The 20,317-nt window shown below is 35.9% G+C and overlaps 3 protein-coding genes across 3 annotated transcripts; 2 read left to right on the top strand and 1 right to left on the bottom strand.

Annotated features, from left to right (window-relative positions):
• The first annotated feature begins 1,753 nt into the window (after positions 1 to 1,753).
• On the top strand, positions 1,754 to 7,254 carry LOC141599484 (uncharacterized). The gene is made up of 10 exons (XM_074419508.1): positions 1,754 to 1,995; positions 2,085 to 2,316; positions 3,680 to 3,805; positions 3,930 to 4,082; positions 4,716 to 4,845; positions 4,980 to 5,021; positions 5,480 to 5,644; positions 5,732 to 5,777; positions 6,021 to 6,098; positions 6,827 to 7,254. The coding sequence occupies exons 1-10, from the start codon at positions 1,913 to 1,915 to the stop codon at positions 6,900 to 6,902; spliced, it is 1,131 nt and encodes a 376-aa protein (XP_074275609.1). The 5' UTR covers positions 1,754 to 1,912; the 3' UTR covers positions 6,903 to 7,254.
• Positions 7,255 to 11,110: 3,856 nt separating this feature from the next.
• LOC141599483 (glutamate decarboxylase-like) lies at positions 11,111 to 15,412 on the top strand. Its single transcript, XM_074419506.1, has 6 exons — positions 11,111 to 11,314; positions 12,342 to 12,546; positions 13,591 to 13,791; positions 13,970 to 14,184; positions 14,256 to 14,562; positions 14,646 to 15,412. Exons 1-6 carry the CDS (start codon positions 11,229 to 11,231, stop codon positions 15,123 to 15,125), a joined length of 1,494 nt encoding a protein of 497 aa, XP_074275607.1. The 5' UTR covers positions 11,111 to 11,228; the 3' UTR covers positions 15,126 to 15,412.
• Positions 15,413 to 16,948: 1,536 nt separating this feature from the next.
• On the bottom strand, positions 16,949 to 20,199 carry LOC141599482 (uncharacterized). The gene is made up of 4 exons (XM_074419505.1): positions 19,732 to 20,199; positions 19,572 to 19,632; positions 18,975 to 19,119; positions 16,949 to 17,389 (listed from the first exon to the last, which is right to left on the bottom strand). The coding sequence occupies exons 1-4, from the start codon at positions 19,934 to 19,936 to the stop codon at positions 17,132 to 17,134; spliced, it is 669 nt and encodes a 222-aa protein (XP_074275606.1). The 5' UTR covers positions 19,937 to 20,199; the 3' UTR covers positions 16,949 to 17,131.
• Positions 20,200 to 20,317: the final 118 nt, after the last annotated feature.

Genomic DNA, 20,317 nt, shown 5'->3' with positions numbered 1-20,317 from the left:
GTCTCCCAAGTCTTTGCGGTAGCTTCCAACATCTCTCCCGGGGTTCATTTTATTTAGACACCCTAAGTTCATCGGATTCATTAGTTTTAGGTGCCAGAATCGTCGCTCTGATACCACTTTGTAACACCCCCACATACCAAGGTACCTTATCAAGGACCACCCAAGCATGAGCGACTGTTACCATCTCGGTTGCCCGAGGTTAGTTTATCAAAGTTAACAATCCAAACACAATTATTAAAGTATAATGAATAAAGTTTACATGTTCTCCAAAACCAAAAGCCAAAGTACAACGGTGAAAGTCTAACAGCTATAAATGAAAACTAAGTCTCTTGACGGCGGAAGTTAGACTCGAGTGATGACTCCCCATGACTACCCCATAGCTAAAGAACTCCATCACCTGTCACAATCTGCTCACCATTCCCGAATGGATCACCACAGGTTTTATAAAACAACAACGGGTCAGTTACTGAATAATCAAAGTAAGACAAATATAAGAGATAACCAGCTGATCAACATCCACCTCCGTCTCCCGTTCCCACACAGTAACCGACTACACACTAAAGTGTGTAGCCCTGCCAGATTACCCTTCGACAGGTAATCCTCGTCGCCAGTGGGGGGACCGCAGCCAACCCCCACCTAAACCTCGCTCATCAACGAGTAATAACTCTGTCCATTAATGTGCGCATCCCCTCCTGTGGCGGGTTCCACAGAGGGCGAAACTAGGGCGTAAAACCACTCCCGCAAGTGACTCCACTCAGCCGAGGACGCACCTCGCGAACATCATCAATAACCATCACAACTCTAATACCCAACTCCAACTCCAAGATCAACAGATAATCACAATATCAATTACCACATTCACAATAATACAATCTTAAATCAATTAACAGTAAACCGAGTGGGGAAACCCTACCTTTTCGCAATCCATGCACACACAAGCAATCAATTATAATCCTTCACATATCCATCACCTACAACAATGATAATCAACAATCAACACACATATGATGACTAAACCCTAAACCTCCAAATTAACCCAAAATAATAATTAGGCAAAACCCTAACAACCAACCTATTAACTGATTACAAAGCATTAGAGACTTACCAATGAAATCGACGCAAGAGAGAAAAGGACAAGGACTCATGAACCATCAACGCTCTTAGGAGAGATTAGAGAGGATTAGAGTTACGTAGAATGTTTTAGGTTTTGTCAAACGTAACAAGTGAAACAGTGAATCTTAATTTATAACTCTAACCGTCTTTAATCAAACCGCGGAAATAATCTCCGTCAGACAATAAGGATTGGTTGACCGTGCTGGGTCAAGATGGGTTAGGCCACCCGCACTTGTGTCCAGATCTAATCACATCCATATCTCACATAAGTCAGTAAGTGGATTATACATCTGATGTAGTACATCAGATGGTATAGTTTTTGAGCATTAACATAAAGTTTTTGAATTTTAATTTTAAGATTTTGAGTTTCATCATAAAGTTTTTGAATTCATTTACTTAAACATTAATCTCAAAAAGTTACATTATAACTCAAAAGAATTACATATAAGCTCGAAAAATTTTGATTTTTGAAGTCATAAAACTAAAATGTAATTTATAAACTCTATAGAACTCAAAAAAAATACACAAAAACTCAAAAATTTATTAAGTGTGATGTAGTACATCCGATGTACAATCCTTTTTCTCCACATAAGTGAGTGAGTTTGCCCTTAAAATATTGGGCCCATGAAAGAGCAATGGCGGTGAAAGACTCGTTGAAACCGTGGTAAGTTGGTATTTTGGCAACACTGACTGACACTGTACATCATATATATACCAAGAAAAAGAAAAAGGAAAAGGAAAAGAAAAAGAAAAAGAAAAAGAAAAGACAGGCGAATTGGAAACACCATAGTTATCCGCCATGGACGATACAAGAGCTTCTTCTTCATCCTCTCGCAAGCGCCCCTTCATTGGCGTTGAAGAGGACGACTCCATTAAACCTCAGTAACATTTCTTTCTCTCTCTATATCTATCTTTGCTGATATCTTCTAATATCTAGGTTTCACCTGAATTTTGTTTATCAAATTAATTAGGGCAAAACGAGTGAGGTTCCCGAAAGGCAAGAAAGTTAAACCTGAAACGCCGTCATTTGAGCCGGTCAATGAGGATGTCGAAATGCCGACCGCGCCGCCGGATTTGTCGGATCCACGCACTGCCGCAAAGGAGCGCGCACGCCGCCGTGGACAAATGACTACTCAGCTATTCACTGAGGATGTAGGTGAGGTTGCTTTGAGTCGTATTTCCGCCGCCGAAGTTCGTTATCAGGTTCGCCTTTTCGTCTTCTTTATTCATGCTTACTTGCTTACGTCATCAATTAATCTTATATTTAGCAATTAGCATCTGATTGAGCTTATTTTGATATTTTATGGCACTTATTTTGATGTATGAGCAATTGGTGTATGTAGTATCTCATTGGAGCTTATTTTGATGCATATGTGACTAAATATTTGGTGTTTGATGCTTATTCAAATCAATTATCAGGTTTTCGTGTGTTAATTTAAGGAATTGCAATGATATATCACAATCTGAACGATGTTACTCCAGTCCACTTAGTCCTATCAGCTTTCTCTAATACGAAGTATTGAAGCGTGATCAATGACACGGTTGTATTGGAGTTTATATAACTTTTACTGATCTGTGTTTGTTGTCTCGAGCTTATTGAACTCCTTAATCAGGTTTTGATTCTATGAATCATAGGAAAGATGAGTTTAGAAGAGATTTTGTTATGTATTTGAAACAATGTTGTGACGTAAAATTGACACCTATAGGATTTGGTACATATGTTGAACTTCGTAAGTTGTTTTAGCCTCTTTTTGTCACATCAATATGTGAGGGAAGTTGTATAAAAAACACTTGAGGTAGTGTGCACCGACCTCCTCACATGGCAGATTCCAAAGCAGGAAACGAATGTGAAGTGTTTTTTACCACATGGAATCCATTTTTGAAACCTTCATCTCATCAGTGGATTTTGTTACTGTGTTTTGTGCCTGGAGCCTTGGGCAGCTATAATGTGCCACCACCAAATAGGCGAATACTTCTTACTTCTTACTTCTTACTGATAATGGGATGGTTCATTGCGTTTGTTTGACGGCTCTTAGGGCATTAGCAATAGAGGTTTATCAAGAGGTTTGTAGGATGACATGTCCATCTTTTTAGAGGTTTGTCTACAAACCTTCTATTGTTGATGATGAGGTTTGAGGTTCATGGATGAAAGGGGTTACAAATTAGTATTCAGGTTTGTGGAGAGAGAATGTGAGAGAATAAATAGTATAGTTGGCCATGTTATGAACCTTGAAGAGGTTTATCTATTGTTGCTATGAGGTTTGTGAGTAAATGAGTGTAAATATTATCTTATGTGGCATGAGAAGAAACCTATTGAAGGTTTGTCTATTGCTAATGCCCTTATTCCCTTGCTGATTACTGCATATGTTTTCTGATTTATAGGTTAAGGTGCTGACAGTCTTATGTATGTAAAGTTGCAATTTTCTAAACCAATTATGATATATGTTGATGTGGACTTCTAATTCTACCACAAATCCACTGTTTTCTGTTTTTCTCTCTCTTTTCTTATGCTTATTTTTGAAGATTTAAAGATAGGTGCTTATAATGGACTTTTAACCCTTGTCAGGAGAGTGAAACTTTTGTTGATGATGGAATTGCAATGGAGCCTTTTAATCTGGAAAAAGAAAGGGAGGAAGGTTACTTTGACGAAGCAGGGAATTTTGTGGAATATGTTACTGAAAAGGAAGAAAAGGTGTGAGTTATGTTTCTTAGATGTAGTTACGGGCTTATGGTTTATGTTTGTTGTATGAACTTCAGCAAGACAGAAACTTGCCATGGCATTGGGCAACTTTTTTAATGTCTGTGGGGATTTGCAGGATGCATGGCTGGATAGTGTTGAAGTCGACCCAAAGCTGGCTGAGAGGCTTTCCTCTGTTCGTAAGAATGATGATGAAGAGAAAGAAACGTCCCCTGATGATGTTGGGAAAATGAAGCGACGTATTGCGAATGCTCTTGAACCTGGTGAAACTGTATGATACTTTCTGTATTCTCATACACCTTTGTCATTTCTTTTTGCATCTCTTCTTCTTTTCTAAGTCTTTCCATGTGCACTTTTCTAATTCCGCTATGTTTCCTTACGAGTTACGATTGCTTTCAAAGTGGACCAGTCCAGCCATCATCATGAGATAGTTGATTTTATGCTAAAACTATAGTATATTTGTATCACATCGTCCAACCTGTAGTGTGCATTTTTGTCCTTGAAGTATTCTTGCATCATTTTTTCTAACAGAGATCTCCTAATAAATATTAGAGGCTTGTTTGGATGGAGGGGAAGGAGGAGGGATACAATTTCCCTTATTTGGAGGGAAAGGGAGAGAAAGAGATATAAAAGGATCCGTTTTCCCTCCTTCAAGTCGAATTAATATCCCTTTGACATTAGAAAGATTTGGAGCCAAACTCCCTCGCTCCACTCTCCCTCCTAAAAGTGTATTCAAACAAACTCTAGGAGTATATATTTAATATTATAATTTTGATTTCTTAATTACTCTGCTTGTCTTTTTTGGTTTGCGCCATGTTTATTGTTGTTGCTAATTCTTTCCTTTCCTGATATTGATTTTTATCTACTTTCATGGTTTGTAAATTCTGACCATCTGGCTTTGTAGGTTCTGCAAGCCCTGAAACGATTAAAAGGTCACTCTCGCGACAAGAAGGCCAAAATGTCACCTGAAGCAAAGCATGTTTTTGACCAGCTTACAGAAGATGCTATGAAGCTCATGGAGAATGGAGATTACAGTAAGCTCTTCAACGTGTAAATTTTCAAATTGTCAATATTCTGTCTCAATTGATAGTCGACACCTATTGCCTGTATGGCTTACTGGTCAACTGTATATCTAAGCACTTTTTCTCATTTGTCAATGTTACTGCAGACGTATATCATGAAGAAAAGGAGGTTTTTGAGCGCGAAGCAGGTTTGTGCTCTAGTCCTCTCTCATTATGGCTAGAAGTTAGTGCAGAAACTGCAAATTCTGAAGCAGTGAAACACTGTTTACATGCCATCCTGAATGTTTGGTTGGTATAGGTATCTGTGTGTATCCTGTTTGTGTGTAAAGTTGTAAACACATCGGTCCAATGTATTCAGTTGTCAAATTCTTTTATTTGTTTGCTTCTGCACAGAAGCCTCCATAGATTTTGGTGTTGATTATGTAGCGCGGTCTTTCCTTACGGATGGGATAGAAAAAGTTCCTTTAAATTTTGAAATTTTACATGTACTCATTAACTACATCTCTTGGAGTAGAAAAACAAAAACAGTAAAATATTATCTATCCACAATTAGCGTTTGTCAAATACTGGGTCGTCATTTTTAAAGATGTCATACAGATCTATTGCTGTTGTGGTAATGTTGCATTGAATGTGTCGCTTTTCTCAGAAGGATATGAGGCATTAGCTCGAGCAAGAAATGGAGAGGAGGAATTTGACATGTTTGGTGATGAACCTAACGAGAAGGATGCAAAGCAAAATAATGGAACTTCTATGCCTGTTGAAGGCACAAATGGTCAGCTGGCAGCTGATATGGAAAGCCAAGATTTAGGAGGTATATTCAATGCTCGTATTTTTCTGTCACTTGGACATGTTATTTGGCTTTCTCAATTCTCATGATTTATAATTACTGTTTTACCAGGTTCTTGGGCAGGGCAAAGCGATTATGTATATGATGAAGCTTCTGGGTACTTCTTTTGACCACATACTGTTTCTGTTCTTGTCTTCTTGGCCTTCTTGTTTATCCATTGATACTAAGGAAAAATTTGGCCAATTTGGTCGACCGATATGATTTTTTTTTTTTTGCTCTTTCATATTGTTCTCACTTTATTCATCTGTGAAAGTCAGGTGGAGTGAATAAAAACTCAGAAAGTCTATCATTGATAGCATTTGCTTATATCCTTATGATTATGTAATGTGTCTTTCTTCAGGTATTATTACAGCAACAGTTCGGGATATTACTATGACCCATCTACAGGATTGTTTTGCGCTGCATCCTCAGGACAGTGGTAATTACTCGGCATTGTTTGCCATGTGCACTTTATTTTCATTCAATAGTTATTCCTCCTTGTTTGCTATACACTATTGTCAATATTCTTATCAAGAGACCATCAGATGAATTGTTGATGGGCGAGGGCAAATGTGTGCTTAAGGTCTAAGGAGGGCGTGCCTTTTCTGGCATTTCTCTCTTTGATTTGTGGGAGTTCACAGATGGCGGGAAATTTTGAGGAATAGAAATTTAGGCTAGCTATAGTATTCTTAATAAACATTATATATGTGCATTTCCTGGGAGCTGCAAGTCTGCCTTGCCAGTTTTAAACTTAAGAAGGATATGTGGGTGGATTGAACTGTACTGGTACTTGCTGTTTATCAGAAATTCAGAACACAGTAATGCTGTCCTCTATTATGAATCATGGCGAGGGTGTGGTAGCGGTAGTCTTGCACTTGTGCTGATCTTTAGTCATGTTGTACTATTTAAATCAGAGGTCTCAACTCTCAAGTTATATTCTCTTCGCAACGCCGCCGTGTTAAAACTCCGGAGCGAGAGCTTTGTCGCTTTTGTGGTCTTACCTAGCTAGAATAAGTTTGTAAATTTGCCGGCCTTAATAGGTTTGAAACACAATTCATTGAATCATTTTTCTAGTTTAATACCAACTCTTCAATGTTGAGGTTGATGCCTTCAAGAGTGTGATTTTTGGAGGCTGAAAAAATTGAAGCTATTTTGACCTCTCCTCAGGTACAAATACAACGATGAAACTGGCGGTTATGACGAAGTTCAATCAGAACCTGATGCACCATCGCACAACAGCTGATTTTTTACACAGGCGTTTCTCATGAAATCCCGAAAAATGTCCCTTAAACTTTTGTGGACGGAAATGTAGTTTATCTGATGAATGGATGATGGTTGCATTTGTTTTGTGAAGCAACTATCAAGATATTCTGACGGAATGAAGCCTTTGAACCAACTGTAAGAGAAGGCAACAGGAAAGGTTGTGCTTTACGTTCAAGTTCCAAGATATTTCACAAAGCTGTATATATCATTGGGCTCTGACCCTGCGTGTTGTTTCGGGCTCTATGGACTATGCCCTCAGAAAATTATTATTAGGCTTTTTTTTATAGGAGTATATATTCTGTTTATTTTATTATTATTATTTTTGCAGTAAATTTCTGTGCACCTATGTAATCGAGTATTTCCAGTAGAAAATATCAGAAAAGAGGAGGCGACACATTTTCCACTTTTAAATCGGAAAGCCAACACTTTTAAAAGGATTCAAAGGAGTACTCTCTGACCTCTTCACTTTTGACAACCAAAAACTTTCGTCTGAAGTTCAGAATGCTCAAATGTAAGCTGTCTTTCCAGAATAGCTGAAATCTCACATAAAAGAATCTTGCATAATTCTTTTATGTAAGCTGTCGAAGATTTCGCATAGCCCCAAACTAGATTAGGACTAGAAGCAAGTGGGAAAGGTTAGTAATGCAGGCGACTTCCGCGTAAACTCCATTTGTATCTGCTTTTTAACTTTATTATTATAATATTCAATCAAAAACATGTAGCGATAAATAATTCTGTGGTTCCTACGTCCTAACAAGTGAAATGAATGCTGGAATGTAGCGAACCCAGCAGCGTAACTGGTGCCGGCTTCCAAGGGACTAGAACACATACTTGTATAGTTGTATTAGTATATGATGACATGTGTCTAACTACTACTGGTCAAATCTTAATTTTCTTTAATACTAATGGTCAATAGTCAATGTTTTTTTTTTCATCCAACTTCAAATCTTCAATGTTGTTGACATCTCTTAACTTGTTTGACAAGTATGTACATTACAAATGCAGCTATGTGTTCCAGATGCAATGGGTTGTTGCACTTAAGTTAATATAATTGTTTTGATTATATAGAGTTAATTATCATTATTTATTTTTTTGAAGGAAGTTAATTATCATTATTAATTAACTCTATTAATTAGGAAGTGAAATAGTCAATTTTAATAAGGTTTTTATATGTGGTAAAGTCTTGTTTCTTTGGGCTTAATTTTTCGAAATTGAACTTATAGGATATGGACTGAATTTGTATGATTTAAACCTAATTTAACTGAATTTTTCTGAACTAGATTTATAGGATCTGAAATTTTCTAAACCAAAACTACATGATCAGAACTGAACATAAATGAGTGACATTAAATTTAAAAGAACATGATCTAAATTTCTTAAAAAAAAATACTCCCTTCTATTCACTCATTTCTTCCACTTTCATTTTGCACAAGAAATAAAAAAATGATTTTGGACCACACAAAACACTGTACCCCACATACAATTGATTTTGGACCACACAAAACCTTCCAAAAAAGGAAAGGGGAAGAAAATTCAACTATCATGAAAACGGAAAGAGGGAGGAAATGAGTGAATAAGAGGGAGTACTAAGAGGGAGTACTCCCTCCTATTCTACTATACTTCTCTCTTTCTTTTTTCATCTAATCACAATACATTCCCTATTTCCTTATTTAGTAAAGTTTTATACTTATTTTAATCACCTTACCCCACCTCACTCCACAACAATACTTATTTTAATCAACTTACCCCACAACAATATTTATTTTAATCACCTCAGCCACAATAATACGCCACAATACCTTCCCCCTCTCTAATTACCAAACCCAACTATAATACTAATCCCTCTCCTTAATTCTAGTGCCCATAAATAATAAGGTTTATTTAAAATAGAAGGGAGTATATATTTTCTTACAATTAGACAATAAAATACAATGTTCCTAACACTTGTAATTACCATTTATTAGATAATAAACACATCAGATCATACAACTTGCATTCTATCACATATTTTGTGTAATATTAGCATCTTGTTAAAATCTCCTATTTATTAAATGAATAGGTGAAACTTTCATTTTTCCCGCCTAAAAAATATTTCCTAAATTGGGCAAAGTATTTGTAGCATATACTATATGTATGATGAGTTATAAATGGGCATAATTTTTACATGTAAATATTTACAAGATTCAATATATTACATTCCCTTCAAATTTATTTTCAGTCTTTTTGTGATAAGGAAATTCTTTTTTTTTTCCTTTAAATATTTTTACGATAAAAATTTATTGACATTTTATGATAAGTAGTTCGGCTAAAAAATATGTCCACCGGCTAAATTTAAAATCTGTAACAGGGTCTAAACAAATTACCACATATTTATGAAATGTTTAATAATTGGTCATTGCTCCTTACATTATATCATATTAATACCGCCTAAGTGAAATGCTTTATGATTGGTCATCACTCCTCACATTATATCATATTAATTATATACCATAAATAGGAGATACTACTACTAATTTTTAATTTGTACACACACATTAATGAGATATTTTAATTTTGTTATACATGTGGTACTGCATCAATAATACGTATGATATGAGACAAAATATTATGCACAATTTTTTTTTTATAATTCTATTTTCCTATCTTTTGATACAAAAGCACTACAAGTTGACTATCTCCTTTTGCCAATTTTCTAATTTTATTGTATAATTAACTCATTACTTGAGGTTATTATTTTGGTTAAGGTAATCATACAATACTATAATACGTAATAGTGAAGTAATTTATGTAATTAGGTACAATTAAAACGTCAATCTTATCTGGTATAAAAACTATCAAATTTTCTCTATTATATCGCGTAAGCATGTTACCAAGTTATAATATTTAACGTCTTTGTAAATTATTATCTAAAATACCGCACATTTGTGGGGGATCTACACTTAGGGGGCGTTTGGTACGGGAAAGGGTAAGAGAATGAAATCAAGAAAGGGTAAGAGAGGGAAATGAATGGGATCACCCATATTATACTTGGGTGTTTGGTTGACAATGAGAGGGAAAGGGAATTAAAAGCCAACATCCACCACCTCCACCACCTCCACCACCATTACCCACCACCTGCTACCATTATCTACACCGACACCACCACAAGTAGCGGCGCCGACGATCTTCCTCACGGTACCCCACGACGAAGCTAATCACCGCGCCTCACACCCTTAACAAACACCACAATCCCGACCCCAAACACCTTATTCATTCTAAAAAAAATCCACCACAACCCTTCGAAAACCCCTCCCCCACCCCTTAAAACACAGATCTGGTGTGGCCGGCGTTGGGCGGTTGTAGTGGTGTGGCCGAGGAAGGTGTTGGTGGTGGTTGGTGGGGGTAGGAGAGTTACTGAAGGTGTTGGTGTGGTGTTCAGTGGTTGAGGATATGGGGTAGCGTGGACAGGCGGCGTCGTTGGTGGTGGTTGTGTCGGCGTCGCTGGTGGTGGTTGTGTCGGTGTGGTGGGTGTAGGTGGCAGTGGTTGACGGTGTGAGAGGGTGTGGTGGGTGTTGGTGGGAGTGGTGGAAATAGGGAGTAGGAGGAAGAAGGGATTATGGGGTTATGGGCTTACCCAAGGGGGGGAGGGGTAAGGATGAGAATCATTTTGGGGGTAAGGGGGAGTATGGGTTACCCTTTCTTTGTGTCAAACAAACAACAACAAAAGGAATTAACCATTTTTATTCTCTTTCCCTTTCCTTATTCCTCCCAACCAAACGCCCCCTTAAGCTATTAATGTCATGATTTCACATTTCACGGATAGTTCGTACCCACTTTTCATGCCAAAAAAACGATATTAGTGACAGTCCGCAGTTAAAAACGCAAATCTTAATGGCAAATATTTTCATTCTGAACCCGATTCATTAAATAAATTTCTTTTTCAGTTTGGAAAGAAAATTCATATTTGTAGCAAAATAAGACATTTCCTCGGTCAATCAATATCCCCCAAGTTGGAAGTTGGAAGTTGGAACCTTCATAGTTCATATTCACATAGGTATACTATTCTCTTATATTATAAAACTAAGACTATAATTTAGAAGAGAGAGTTAATATAAACCATTAATCCTATAAATAACCTTTTGTGGAAAAAGTCTGATGCATGCATGTTCGTTCTATATAACATTCGTCCTCTTCACCTTCTTCTTCGCCAATCAAACTCCTATTTTAATCTCCTCTTCATCTTCTTTATTTCACTCTTCTTTTTAACCCTTCTTTCACTAATCTAATACTCCTATTTTTTTAAAAGATAATTAATCAAACTTAATTAATGGCTCTTCTAAAAGCAACTCAGGAAAGTGATGTCTCTGTTCACTCCACTTTTGCTTCCAGATATGTTCGCGTCTGTCTTCCTAGGTATCTACTTCTCCTTTTTAATTACGTCTTTTTTTATATTCATATTGCTAGATATATAACATCGTCTTATAGTAATGTTGATCTGGTTATCTGAATATTACTAGATGTTATGTTTAAGTCGAAAGTTTGATCATTCCAAAATCGAAACCATTTTTATATCAATTGGTCTCCCTTGTGACGGGTTACCATTTGTGGCGGATATTTTGTGAGATAAAATGGTAACAAAATGGGTTAGTGGAGAAAGGGGACCACATGAATAGTGTTGCAGAGAGAGAAAAAGTGGGTACTTTGTGAGGTAAAATGGTATCCGTCACTCAAGAGTGACGGATATGTGCCGTCACAAACAAGAATTTGTGTTTTTATATATAGTACGACTGTACGAGATTAGCATTAGACTGATAAAAAATGTGCAAGTACTCCGTACTCCGTAGTACGTATGATCTATTCATCTATATTACCCTTTTGTAGTTTTTGTTACCAAAAAAAAAATAAAAAAATCGTCATGTTCAAAACACAAGTTAAGAAATGGACTCGCACCATATTTTCTACTATACCAACCAGCCACGGAACCAAGATTTAAAGTTACATGGGATAATGAAAGATCTCAGTGAGGCAAAACTTATATTTCGTAATATATTTCATATTAAAATAAAAATGTAGAAAATTTTTAACTAAGAATTTCTAAAATATTCGCGGTCAAAGAGAGACAAGCGCCTTGGCTAATCCCCAATGTTACCGAGTACCATTTTTTTTGTTATTAAGTCAAAAAGAGTCAAGCGCCCTGATTAATTCCCAATAACGTCAAATTTTTCTTATGCTTATAATTTCATTTTAATCTACTAATCATATAGCCACAATACTTATAAAAATCGATAATTGCTTAAAATTTTATTTGGATATCGAAGAGTAAACAAATGTTTCGTAATTTTAATTTTGTTTTTATGAATCCGCTATAGCATAAGTACGAGTAGGAGGAATTTAAGGCATTGTTAATAATTTTTGTGTGTATAAAATGTAATAAAATCAGGTTCAGGATGCCAGAACAATCAATACCAAAAGAGGCAGCATATCAAATAATAAACGATGAACTAATGTTGGATGGAAATCCAAGGTTGAATTTGGCATCATTTGTTACAACTTGGATGGAGCCTGAATGTGACAAACTTATGATGGCTTCCATTAACAAGAACTACGTCGACATGGATGAATATCCTGTTACTACTGAGCTCCAGGCAAGTATTTGAATTCTGTGGTTATGAGTTTTTGTATGATAAAAGTTTTTTTTGCTAAACAAATTTTGAGTGACCATCTCTTGGTCACGAGTTCCAAACCCCACAAATTTTTTTCAAATCGTAGTACTCAGAAAGATCGTCGATTTGAACAAAAAAATCGTCACTTTCTGAACTCGTAACGCGAGTTATAGCCTCTTAAAGTTTTTCGGATAAAAAATTTTGGTGTATCAAACATCAGAGATACCGTGTGAGTTTTCCGTTTTTATTTCCACATTTTAAAATTTTCCGAGATTGTAAGTTCACAAGTTAAATATAGGATGGTTATAACAATAACATCACGCTAGTATGCGTATTTTGTCACTCAAAATCTGTCTTAAATAAGCTAAGTTATCAAAGTAATGCTCTCATATAACGAGTGACAGAGTACATTTTAGCTTTAATTGTATGTATTAAATTAATTAAATTAATTAAGTTTATTATTATCATAGACATTATTTTGCAACTTTGTTGAATGAATGAATACTTATAGTTGGAGTAGTTTATATTCAGCCAAATGTCTTGAAATATTATGGTTTCTTTTGACCAAAGCATTAGGAAAAAGTGATTGATTTGGACTTGATGATTGCGTTTTAGACTAACTTTTAAGACTATTCCATAAGATAAAATTGTTTAATTAAGAAAATTATTGTAAGATTACTGTTGAGTGTTGCTATTTGTCAACTTAATTTTGAGAAATTGAGAGAGATTTACGGGCCTCCTCATGTCAAATAACAAAACTTTAAATAACTTGAAAAAATTTAAAAGGTAAATAAACGACTGGACGGTATTAGGTGAAAACACTAGAAAAAGTAGAGACATGTTCATACAATTGCTCCTTTTTTTTTTTTGCGACAAGAAAACTAGCAATCGCTACCTTTATATGAGTCAGTCTTATCAATAAGTCACCCTGTAGACATTTCCGTCTCTTGATTAAATATTAAGCATTATTATTACCAAAATGGACAATATGAGGTTAAATTGTGTTATATTAAAATGTGTAAACAGAATAGATGTGTGAACATGATAGCGAATTTGTTCAACGCACCACTTGGAGAGTCGGAGGTTGCAGTCGGAGTAGGAACCGTGGGTTCATCGGAGGCAATCATGCTTGCTGGCTTAGCTTTCAAGAGAAAGTGGCAAAACAAGAGGAAGGAACAAGGCTTACCTTTTGACAAGCCTAACATTGTCACTGGTGCTAATGTTCAGGTATTAACTGCAATTATACTTAATTCTACGTTACTCCGACTTAACTGTAACTGCTAAAAACCAGTGTCGTAGTTAGCAACAGAAACTTCTACATAGCATTAGCATTCCTACAATGTGCAGTGTTTATTCAAGGCTCTGCTTGTTTGAGATATTCAACTAATAATTATTACGCGATCAGGTTTGCTGGGAGAAATTTGCAAGGTACTTTGAGGTTGAGTTGAAGGAAGTTAAGCTAAGCGACGGGTACTATGTCATGGACCCTGAAAAGGCAGTCGAAATGGTGGACGAGAACACCATTTGTGTTGCTGCCATTCTTGGTTCAACTCTCAATGGAGAGTTTGAAGATGTTAAGCTTTTGAACGATCTCCTTGAGGCAAAGAACGCGGAAACTGGGTATGTATGGTTTTTGTGGCAATTCAGGTTTTCTAGTATGACCTTAAAATCTAATTTTTGATCGGATGCAGATGGGATACACCAATTCATGTGGATGCAGCAAGTGGTGGGTTCATAGCACCATTCATATACCCGGACATAGTGTGGGATTTCAGGCTGCCATTAGTGAAGAGTATCAATGTAAGTGGGCACAAGTACGGCCTTGTTTACGCTGGTGTCGGATGGGTCATCTGGAGAAGCAAGGTCGATTTGCCTGATGAACTCATCTTTCACATTAACTACCTTGGTGCTGATCAACCCACCTTTACCCTCAACTTCTCCAAAGGATCGAATCAGATCATTGCTCAATACTATCAGCTAATTCGCTTGGGATTTGAGGTATGTTTACTATAATAAACTCGTATATTCTCTATAATCTGAAAGGAATCGAGCTGAATTGATGTTGGACTGAATGGACGTAGGGTTACAAGAATATAATGGAGAATTGCCAAGAAAACGCGAAGATCCTAAGGGAAGGATTGGAAAAAACCGAGAGATTCAACATAATATCGAAAGACATTGGAGTCCCATTAGTGGCATTCTCCTTGAAAGACAATAGTCTTCACAATGAGTTTGAGATTTCCGACATGATGAGGAGGTTCGGCTGGATAATACCAGCTTACTCTATGCCTCCAGACGCAGAGCACGTGACTGTGCTCCGTGTGGTGATCAGAGAAGACTTCTCCAGAACCCTTGCTGATCGCCTAGTCAATGACATTCTCAAGGTTCTCGTCGAGCTTGATGCCCTCCCTGCACGCGCTAGTGCTAAGTTATCTGTCGCGTCTGGGGCTGAGGAGGTGTCAAGGAAGAAGACTGCGATGGAGGTGCAGATGGAGGTGTGCAACGTCTGGAAGAAGTTTGTGACTGACAAGAAGAATTACAAAACTAATGGTGTTTGCTAAAGTCGTAATAATACTTCCTCCATTTGTTGAGTTCAATAAGTTGGATTAAGATTACAGGACTACTCTTGCATAGTCCAACTCAAGTATTTGGTTGTAATTTGTGACTTTTTTTTCTTTTGGAATTTTTGGCGAGATTTAGTCGATTATTTAGCCGTGGGTTTTATCTTGGTCAAGAAAAACAGGCATAATATTGAGTTAACTACCGAGTATTTATCAGTTTTTCTTGTATATTTTCGGTTTTGTATGTGTACTAGTTTTTTTTTATAAAGGGCATGAATTTTTCATTAGTGTGAAGCAACCACAAATACGATTTTGTTATTCAAGCGATTCAACCCAGGCCGTGGCTGCCAGCCTACCAACCGATGATTGTCCCTGGAGACTGGAGTCCCAGCAAAATATTCATGTAGCTAATTTCAAGTGATAGAAGGAATACACTTTATTCGACAATAGAATAATATTGACGGTTTTATACGAGAATTTTATATTAGCTGACCTCAAATCATTACAAAATTAGACTTTGTTTTTTTTACTTTGCTACTAATTCAATTTGATTGAATCACGCTTTCGGCCAATCATTCTTGGATAATTTTATTAGTGGTGTACAAAAGATTTCTACACCAAGTGGCAAGTGTAACCGTAGCATCTTCTATTGAGCCATTGATACTCCTAACATATTGAAACTTTCCACTTAAATGCTTGAGTTAAGCCAAGGCTAAACAGAAGAATAGTACATTAGAGCAACTTTCATACCAGAAAAACATTTCTTAATAAAAAATTCCGATCACATCATTGCAGGTCCGATATTTTTTAAACCGGGGAAGTGGTGATTGACCCTCATAACTTTGTGCAATTGTGAAATTAACCCCACAACTTTTAATTGGAATAATTTGGCCTCATAACTTACATAATAAGTGAAATTAAAACCTTTATCAAAATCTCACGAGAAATTCAATTTATCATATAAAAAAAAAGTAAAAATGGTTATGTTTTAATGAAAAATACAAAAAAAAAAAAGTTTACTAAAAATATAAAAAAAAAAATAGATAGAAAAAATTAAAAATACTTTACAAAAATCAAACAATTTATTATTTTTATATAAAGTACATATTTTTCAACTTTTTTTACAATTTTTGTAAAAATATTTCAATTGCAAAATATTTTTTCAACTTTTTTTACATACGTAGGTAATTCGGTATGATTTTTTTTTTAAAAAAAAGAAACAATTAACAATTTTATGTGAATTTATTTGAAATGTTGAAAAATAGAAATATTTGAATATTTTTTTGCCCTTTTATTATATTTTTTATATTTTTTGTCATAAAAATCTTTTATTCCGACTTCTGATTTTAACACAATTACCTAACAAAATATTTTGCAATTGAATTTTTTTTACAAAAATCGTAAAAGAAAAAGTTGAAAAATCTGTACTTTATATAAAATAATAAATTGTTTGATTTTTGTAAGGTATTTTTAATTTTTTAATCTAATTTATGTTTTTTTTAATTTATTTTTTGTAAACTTTTATTTTGTATTTTTCATAAAAACATAACTATTTTCACTTTTTTGATATGATAAATTGAATTTCTCGTGAGATTTTGATAAAGGGGTTTAATTTCACTTATTATGTAAGTTATGGAGCCAAATCACTCTAATTGAAAGTTATGGGGTTAATTTCACAATTGCTTAAAGTTATGGGGGTCAATCACCACTTCCCCGTTTTTTAAACGAACTGAATAAAATTGATATAGAAGTTAAATAACAACACAATGAATCTGTCTTAAGGAGTACAAACACTGAAAATGCTACACACTTGAGCGAAAAAATTAAGGCACAACTAAGAAACAATGAGCGCTAGTAACTTCCTAGTAACATAACCAAGGCGACCAAGCACCACTAAAATTTAAGAAAAAAAATAAACATTACTCCATTTTGCCTCAAACCCTACATTCGGACTAATTTGGTGAATGAAAAATGGCGTACTGAAGACAACATTTCAAAGGAATGGTTTACTCGATAGAAGTGCCCATAGCCATCAAAAACTCTCCTTCACACACGACTTCGCCTCCAACATATGCTTTGCCTTCCATTTTGGCTATCCCAAAGCGTTTCTGTAATTTGGTTAGTGTCATTCGCATCACCAACGTATCCCCGGCAATCACTGGTTTCCTGAATCTAACTTTGTCAATTCCAGCAAAGAAGAAATTCTCACGAGATCCTCCTATTTCCGGCTGTAGCATCACCAATCCACCTACTTGTGCCATTGCCTGGATGCAAGCAAATTGAATCAGCGTAGTTCATACTCTCAACTTAACTCCCAGGCAGCGCAGATAATTTTCTTTCTTTGTGTTATTTAGCGAAAGAAAACTTTTTTTTTTTTTTTTCCATCAAGCTCATAGATTTTTGCTCCCACTTCCAAAGGAGGCAAAGACTTGCTATCCTTTGATTTCCCCAAATTTCATCCTTGATTTCCCCCAATTTCATGAATGACAATTCAATATACAAAATTCACGTATTTAGCTAGTATATTAAATGGCCCAAGGATAAAGGAATCTCTATTGTTGGTGATGAAAACTTTAAAAAGGAAGTACACTTACAACAGTGCAGAGCCACACCTGCATTTATCTTACACAACAAGAGGAATACTAAAGTTATACTCCTACTCCATAACAAATAGTCTACAAACTCCTAAGCTTTTGTCTAGTCAAAAGAGGACCTTAGACTCTCTCGAATAAAACTGTCAACTTGTCAAGTGACAGCAATGAGCTATGAACTATGTTACTCAGATTCGGTTAAAAGTATCTCACATGCGTGCGTGTCTGGCTTGGCGATATATGAATACATTTGATGTATTTGAAGTAAAATGAAGTGTTCAAGTGTCATAGCCAAGTCCAATTGTCGAGTGTTCAACATGGGTACGTGAATTAATATGAAGAATCGGAGTAGCATAGGCTATGAAGCAGCCATCTGCTGTGTGCCAGTGTTTCAAGTCATCACATCATTTGATTGCAGACATGAAGCACCGCTATGGAGTATTCAGCCACGAACGATATGTGATGGATGAAGCTTCAACAACAACAACATTACCCCAGTGCCTTAATGGCTCCCGCAAATTGCGGGGGTAAGGAAGGGGGGAGGGGGTGGGGTTTGGATGAAACTTTGATGTACAAAAATTTAAGTGTTGAGAAATGATGAATACACCTTTCAAGGAGTGCGGGTTGAATCAGAAGTCCTCGTAAAAGTTCCATTTTTTTAAGAAGATAGATTTTATTAAAAAGAAAGTAAGGTTTAAGAGGACAAGAATTTCTGTGAGGCTCCGGTCTAAGCTACAATTACAAGTGTTCCTAATTGATTTGAAGGATAGTTGCGCCACTTTAAGCTCTTTGTTTCTTCCTTTTTAGTTCTGCAGAATTACATTTTTGGCACACCCAACAAAAATAATAGGACAAATACGCTTATATTGTGCAGCTATGAACTCCTTGAATAATTAATAAATTAAAAAAACCTAATTCAATAATAGAACTCCCCCAAATATCTTGATGTGAGGGTTCCAACAAAAAAAAATCAAGGAAAAACAATATATTGATGATAACATCTGCAGAACTAAATTTGAGACCATAAGAGCACATTATACGGATATATATGCCAACACGCTCTCCCAATCTTACATCTTGCAAGTGCAGTAGATCATTGAACATACTTTCAATAAAAAAAGATCAATTTCAAGAACACACAAGTGTATTAATATAAAACCCACTGTGATAGCAGCCAATCAGCATATTTATCACCATACAGAAAATCAACACCAAAACGTAGGAAAAACAAAGAATGAGACAAAGACATATACATTACCTCAACCATAAGAACACCGGGCATAATGGGCCTCTCGGGAAAATGGCCAGGGAAGAAATTATCATTAATGGTCACATTCTTGATCCCAACTGCCGACACACCAGGGTTGTATTCCACCACTCTATCCACTAACAGAAATGGAAACCTAAACATTGTGAAAGATTGACAATATAAGCTCAAGCTCTAAAACCCTAAACCCTAATCCCAAAGAAAGTTATAACAAAACATAGACGGGTCATTGAATAACAACGCAGAGAATGCAATTTGCACAATACCATATCTTCTATAGAGAAATGTAGGCATCCACTCACTCCAATTCCAATCGACCACCCTTGGAAGTGATACAATGAAATCATGTGAATTTTAAGATGAAATTGAGTACTTTCTTTACTTTGATTTTACACAAGTATTGGTACAGAAACAATTTGACGGTTGATTAACAATTTTAAGATGAATGAGGAATTGCACAAAAATAAAAAAATAAAAAAATTGAGCAATTCTAAATATGAGAAATTGCAAGTACAGTTTTCAAGTCTCAAATTTGAAGAATGAAAATGAATAGTTTCCGATTAATTATAAATAGAAGAAATAAAAAACCTGTGAGGCAGAATTTCTCGAATCTGATTAATATCCAAGATTGTGGGGAAAGCCGGGAATCCTGCACATCAAATCCAAAACAAAAACAAATATATTGAGTAGGGTGGAAATAATTGGAAGAATAAAAGAAAAGGGAATTAAAGTAGATAAGAAAACCAACTGTTTTCAATGGGGATGGCATCGTCAGAGGTAGTAGCGGATAGGACGAAAAGCGAGAGGTGTTTGGGGGGTGAAGAGAGGGAAAGGGATCTGGGTTTAAAAGGGGAGGTGAAGGAGAGAGATGAGTTAGTGAGAGTAGGATGGGATAATGGTGATGGTGTGGAAATGGCGGTGGTGAGGGAGCGTGAGAGTGTCGTGGACGCCATTGCTGGAAAATGAGAGAGAGAGAGAGAGATGAAATGAACAAGTATGGAGATGAAGAGGAGAAGTGTTGGGGAGTGTTATTGTTAATCAAATCAAATGTTAATAAAAGGGAGAGATAGAGGAGAGATGTTATTGTAGTACTATAGTAGTACCTGTTCAACTCAGATGTAGATAGAGGCGACGATAACTAGGGTGTCTTGTTTTTTGTGTTTTTTGTGTTTATAACTTGGAAATTTATGATGGGGTTGGTTTGATTAGCTGGGATAAGAGAGTGATCGTCATTTCGTCAACTATGGTTGGGACTTGTGGGGTTGGTTAACTTCATACCAAACTTACAAACTCCAAATTTTTAGATTTTCAATTATGTTCTTTTCGATTGAAAT

This window comes from Silene latifolia, chromosome 9 (genome assembly GCF_048544455.1).
Source record: "Silene latifolia isolate original U9 population chromosome 9, ASM4854445v1, whole genome shotgun sequence".
Lineage (NCBI taxonomy): Eukaryota > Viridiplantae > Streptophyta > Magnoliopsida > Caryophyllales > Caryophyllaceae > Silene > Silene latifolia.
The sequence above is the reverse complement of the archived record's forward strand: the minus strand, read 5'-3'. Positions and strand labels throughout refer to the sequence as shown.

Bases quoted from the DNA above. Each gene is read 5' to 3' on its own strand.
- LOC141599484 (XM_074419508.1), top strand. From the start codon at position 1,913: ATGGACGATACAAGAGCTTCTTCTTCATCCTCTCGCAAGCGCCCCTTC. The intron at 4,846-4,979 runs GTAAGCTCTTCA...ATGTTACTGCAG, and splicing joins CATGGAGAATGGAGATTACA to ACGTATATCATGAAGAAAAG. The intron at 5,778-6,020 runs GTACTTCTTTTG...GTCTTTCTTCAG, and splicing joins GTATATGATGAAGCTTCTGG to GTATTATTACAGCAACAGTT.
- LOC141599483 (XM_074419506.1), top strand. From the start codon at position 11,229: ATGGCTCTTCTAAAAGCAACTCAGGAAAGTGATGTCTCTGTTCACTCC. The intron at 13,792-13,969 runs GTATTAACTGCA...TTACGCGATCAG, and splicing joins TCACTGGTGCTAATGTTCAG to GTTTGCTGGGAGAAATTTGC. The intron at 14,185-14,255 runs GTATGTATGGTT...GATCGGATGCAG, and splicing joins GCAAAGAACGCGGAAACTGG to ATGGGATACACCAATTCATG.
- LOC141599482 (XM_074419505.1), bottom strand. From the start codon at position 19,936: ATGGCGTCCACGACACTCTCACGCTCCCTCACCACCGCCATTTCCACA. The intron at 19,120-19,571 runs GTTTTTTATTTC...CACAATGTTTAG, and splicing joins CGAGAAATTCTGCCTCACAG to GTTTCCATTTCTGTTAGTGG. The intron at 17,390-18,974 runs GTAATGTATATG...GCTTGCATCCAG, and splicing joins CCGGTGTTCTTATGGTTGAG to GCAATGGCACAAGTAGGTGG.